Genomic DNA, 4,435 nt, shown 5'->3' with positions numbered 1-4,435 from the left:
AACGCTCAAATATGTAAAGATTCCTGGACATACATTTGTGCTTAAAGTTTCGTCTAGAGAACTTCAACCTCAGTCTAAAATCGTTTGCCGCCTAACGGAGGTTTGTTCTAGGACTGTCCTGATTTTTTGTTTGTTTGTTTGTTTGTTGATTTCTGTCTCAGTACAGCCACCCAGTAACTCTGGACATGTCCCGCGCTCCTTTTAAAGCAAAGCCTCCCCATAGCATGACTCTGCCATCACCATGTTTCACAATGGAAACTGTGTTTTCAGAGCGGCATCTGTTTTCCAACACAAAATTTTGCCTGAAATGCCACGAGAGTTAATTTTAGCCTCATGTGATGAAGACTCAAGAGATGCACAGTAACAACAGTACTACTACTACTACTAATAATAATAATAATAATAATAATAAATGATTAGACAATATTGTCCATATAAGGACAAATGTGAGAAATTCATATACACATCATCCCAAAGTATAATGCTGTCGCCACTGTGGTGGCATAATATTAATAAGAATAAGAATAATTCAATCATATTCTGCTTATAAGCCATTCTATAAGATCTAAAGAAGACGAACATAAGAAATCCCAATATCAGAATATTTTTATTACAATTGTCTTTCAAGGTAAAAGCCTAAATATATATATTTTTTTGAAGTCTGAGAGTCACAGAGAGCTGCTGTGGCTCCAGGAATAGACTCTCTTTCTTCTGGTCTGCGTTGACCATGCGCGTCCAAGGCAATGCGCCGGTGCAGTATTAAATGTTGAGGGGTTTTGACCGGCGGTCACCGCGCTGTAACTTAATCCGAAGTTAAGGGGCACGCTGACCGCAGGTGGTTGACACACGGCCAGCCCAACGCCGCCTGAAACAGAAACACCTGCCCCTCAGTTCCGGACCCTTTGCTAACGGGGTAAATATTGCTTCGCGTAGGAATAAACACAGAGTCGGAAGAGAAGTGGGGACTTTTCAGTGCGCATTGAACATGGGACTGTGAGGAAGAAAGACTTCAATCATATTTCAAATCTTCCACATCCTGCAACAGGTTTATCTGTCCCGATATTCATGCTCAGTGGGGGGGGGGAAGTTCCCTCGTTCTCTCGTTTATCGAGACAGACACACAGGGAGCGGAATTGAACAATCGGTGCACAAGAGAAAGCGAGGATCCTTCCATATTCTTTCACTGAGGCAATCTGTTAGTGACATTAACCCCTGAGCGCATTTCCCAGGCTCATGAATGGGGTTTAAGACTTCTAAAACCTCCCGCTGCATACAGGATGAGACCCCCTTTCAAACTTTTAATTACCTATATAGCAATAGAAAAATGCGCCCTCCATTGTCCTCAGGGACCAGTCTCTTAAAGGGCCAGATGTAAGGAGGTCCCGCCAAACTGGTGACAAGGTGCCACTTGAGACTGTGGACCTTAAATCAGAAATATGATCCCTTTGACTTTTACGCACAAAATGTAACTTTTACGTACGACAAAAAAAGGCATGACAAAGGCAAACTGAAGACATTCTTCTTTTTTTTTTAAAGTCTCATTTATTTAAACCCTGGGTTACCACCCAACTTCAGTTTCTTTTCTTTTGAACACAAAACAGAATATAAAACAGCTTTGGTATAACAATCAATAACAGCTCTGTACAAAACTAAATCTTTTCATAAAAAGTACTTCATAACAAAGGCCTCCTATAAATCTTATGTCTGAACCTTTATCTCCGGCATCCAAATGTTGGAGTTAACAATAAATTAGAATTAAAAAAAAAAAAAAAAACAAGACATGCGCTGTTTTTTTTTTGTTTTTTTTGTCGTAGTTTTGTTTTTTCTTTTTCTTTTTCTTTTTTTTTTTAGCAACATTTGTTCCATAAAACGAAACATTGAGAACTAGTAGGGGGCATGAGTGGTTAAAGTTGCCACCCTGGAGAGGAAAAATCGCAGGCTGAACCCAGCAACAGTTGTGTAAAAGTTTCAGGTAAAACTTTCATCTGGGAAAGTTTGCGAGTGTCTCGTCCCCTTTCTGTTGGAGCTACCAAGGCCGCCACACCGCTTCACTGCTCTCCGCGCCGGCGTTCACCCCCACCGGGCTGACCACCTGGGACACCCCGGAGAAGGACGTCATCCCGTGCACTGGAGACGCTGCCATGGGCGCGGAGCTGCCGTGCACCGGACTGGCGTTCACCGCGATAGGCACCCCGGCGTTGGAGAAGAGGGGAATAACAGGAGAGGTGGTGGCGGCGGAGGCGAAGGGCGGGTTGGGGATCAGAAAGGCGAACTGTCCGTCTGTTGCGGGAACCAGCTGGAACCCGCCGAACACCTTGGGAGAGGCGGGCTCTGCGGGATTGAGCTTGGAGCTGATGGGCAGGGTGGGCGGGAGCTGCACATGGAGGGGCTGGGCCAGGTGCGCCGGCTGGGACGGAGCCTGCTGCGGGTACGTGACGGACATCATCTGGCCCATGCAGCTGGACAGATGGCCGAGGAGCCGCGACCTCACCTCGGCGTTCACCCCCTCTGAAGTGGACAGGAAGCGGGTCACCTCGTTCATGCACTCGTTGAATCCGGCTCTGTATTTGCTCATCACTGTCGCATCTGCTGAGAGCGCTGCTGGCAAAGACCAAGAAGAAGAAGAAGAAAAAGAAAAAAGTTTTAGTGGCGTGTTTGTGGCTCGCTCTGCTTAAAGTGGGGTTTAATCAGGCATCCCGACACAAGTGTAAGAATAAATGAACTTACCGCTCATCTGCATGCGCTGCAGGTTCCTCAAGTGCTTCACTGTCATCTCCAGGATGTCTGCCTTTTCCAGTTTGGAGTGCCTGGAGCTCTGCGTGAGGGAACAGAGAGCGTTTAGACTACATCTAAGCACATTCCTCATTGAAGAGAAGTGTTTCCGTTGAACTTACATCTTTCTTAAGTGCGTCCAGGATGAGGGTCTTTAGCTGCGAAAGGCTTTCGTTTATTCTCGCCCTCCGTCGTTTTTCCATAATGGGTTTAGATGACTGCAGAGAAACCGAGACGCTCTCGTAAATATTTCCGCACAGTTTCTATCAACGCGAGCTGTTACACAGGATGACAGCCGGACAAATCAAAACCGTGTTCCAAGTCTTACCTTTCTGTGCTCGCTGGCATTTTTTGGCTTGTCCGGTGTGTGTGATCCGTTGGCAGGAGCTCCGGCGATGGGAGACGCCGTCTGCTTTTCCATAGTGTCAGCTGGCATTATAGCTCACAGCAGGTTCAAAGTGATAATAAAAAAAAAAAAAAAAGCAACGTGAAGAAGTAAATCCTCTTAGAAATCGCAGCGAGGGATTAAAAAACAGAAGCAACAAAAACAAAAAAGTCACGCAACGCCACTGCAGAACATCAACGTTCCGCCTGAACTGATCCGCTCGTTATCGCCGAGCTGTCATCCAGAACCGGAGCGCGTTCGAACCGTACGTGGCGCCGCGCGCATCGACTTCTCTACGCCTTGTGCCGCCGACACGCGCTGCTGCGGTACTTATAGGCGGCTCGCGTGCTCCCAGTTCGTGTGAAACCCTCTCTACATTCTTTCCCACACTCGCCTCAGCCAATAGCAGAGAGGACTCACCCTTTGGGCGCGGGGCAGACCGCTGATTGGACAACACCCCCGCGGGCCGTCAGTCACGCGCTGCTCAATCAGCCCTGCGGGGACAAACAACAAAGCGAGAGCGGAGCCGGGTGGTGAAGTGATAAGGAGGGGGGAATTCGCTGGATGTTTGCCTCCAACTTTGCTCCTTACTCGTCAAAAATCTTAAAACTCCCCGAGATATGCATGTGTGAGTGTGTTTGTCTGGAGAGAATGCGGTTTGACTTTTACCAGTTTAAGTTTAGCGAAAAAAGTAAACAAAGTAAGAGCTAAACATATTTTGTATGAGGGGATATTAATATTCAACTTTCCCGTAAGAAATAATGCGCTTCACTAACTTCTTACATGTTACAATGTATATTATTTTTAATTGTTTATTTAAAAAGTCCATGTAACTAATAAATCCCTTTAAGCTTGAAAACCAATGCGCTGTCCATCTATTTTAGGAATCCTCATGCGCCTCCGAGGAGACGTCTGTAATGGCACGCGAGGCGGTCCGCAGCAGCACGCTCCAAGCCAATGGCGTGCAGCCACTTTACACAAATGAGGCAGCGCGCTCTCCGATTGGCTGCGCCACCACCTCTGTGTCAATCATCCTGGAGCGGGAGCAGCTCGCAGAGGTGGAGGAGGCGGAGAGCGAGAGGGCCACATCTGTCCGCGTGCCATTCGCGCACAGTTTCTTCTACGGTTTGCACCGAGCACGTGCCAAAACTCGCAGATTATAGAGCAATGACCTATAAAAAAAACAAGGATGGTAGTCTGGACACTTTGCAGTTATGGAAAATAGAATAGAATAGAGAGGCAGTAGTCTACCTTGCCATATTCTTATTAACGTGAGTT

At 46.8% G+C, this 4,435-nt stretch overlaps 1 protein-coding gene across 2 annotated transcripts; it reads right to left on the bottom strand.

The window, feature by feature from the left end:
• Positions 1 to 1,533: 1,533 nt before the first annotated feature.
• Positions 1,534 to 3,477, bottom strand: her9 (hairy-related 9). Of its 2 annotated transcripts, none has more exons than XM_028023657.1 (4): positions 3,101 to 3,477; positions 2,895 to 2,990; positions 2,728 to 2,815; positions 1,534 to 2,601 (listed from the first exon to the last, which is right to left on the bottom strand). In XM_028023657.1, exons 1-4 carry the CDS (start codon positions 3,206 to 3,208, stop codon positions 2,027 to 2,029), a joined length of 867 nt encoding a protein of 288 aa, XP_027879458.1. In that variant the 5' UTR covers positions 3,209 to 3,477; the 3' UTR covers positions 1,534 to 2,026. The 2 variants fall into 2 exon arrangements, with proteins under 2 accessions (XP_027879458.1, XP_027879468.1); XM_028023667.1 differs by having other exon boundaries at positions 1,534 to 2,598; positions 3,101 to 3,476.
• Positions 3,478 to 4,435: the final 958 nt, after the last annotated feature.

This window comes from Xiphophorus couchianus, chromosome 1 (assembly GCF_001444195.1).
Source record: "Xiphophorus couchianus chromosome 1, X_couchianus-1.0, whole genome shotgun sequence".
Classification (NCBI taxonomy): Eukaryota; Metazoa; Chordata; class Actinopteri; order Cyprinodontiformes; family Poeciliidae; genus Xiphophorus; species Xiphophorus couchianus.
The sequence above is the reverse complement of the archived record's forward strand: the minus strand, read 5'-3'. Positions and strand labels throughout refer to the sequence as shown.

Bases quoted from the DNA above. Each gene is read 5' to 3' on its own strand.
- her9 (XM_028023657.1), bottom strand. From the start codon at position 3,208: ATGCCAGCTGACACTATGGAAAAGCAGACGGCGTCTCCCATCGCCGGA. The intron at 2,816-2,894 runs GTAAGTTCAACG...TCCCTCACGCAG, and splicing joins TGGACGCACTTAAGAAAGAT to AGCTCCAGGCACTCCAAACT. The intron at 2,602-2,727 runs GTAAGTTCATTT...GGTCTTTGCCAG, and splicing joins GCAGCGCATGCAGATGAGCG to CAGCGCTCTCAGCAGATGCG.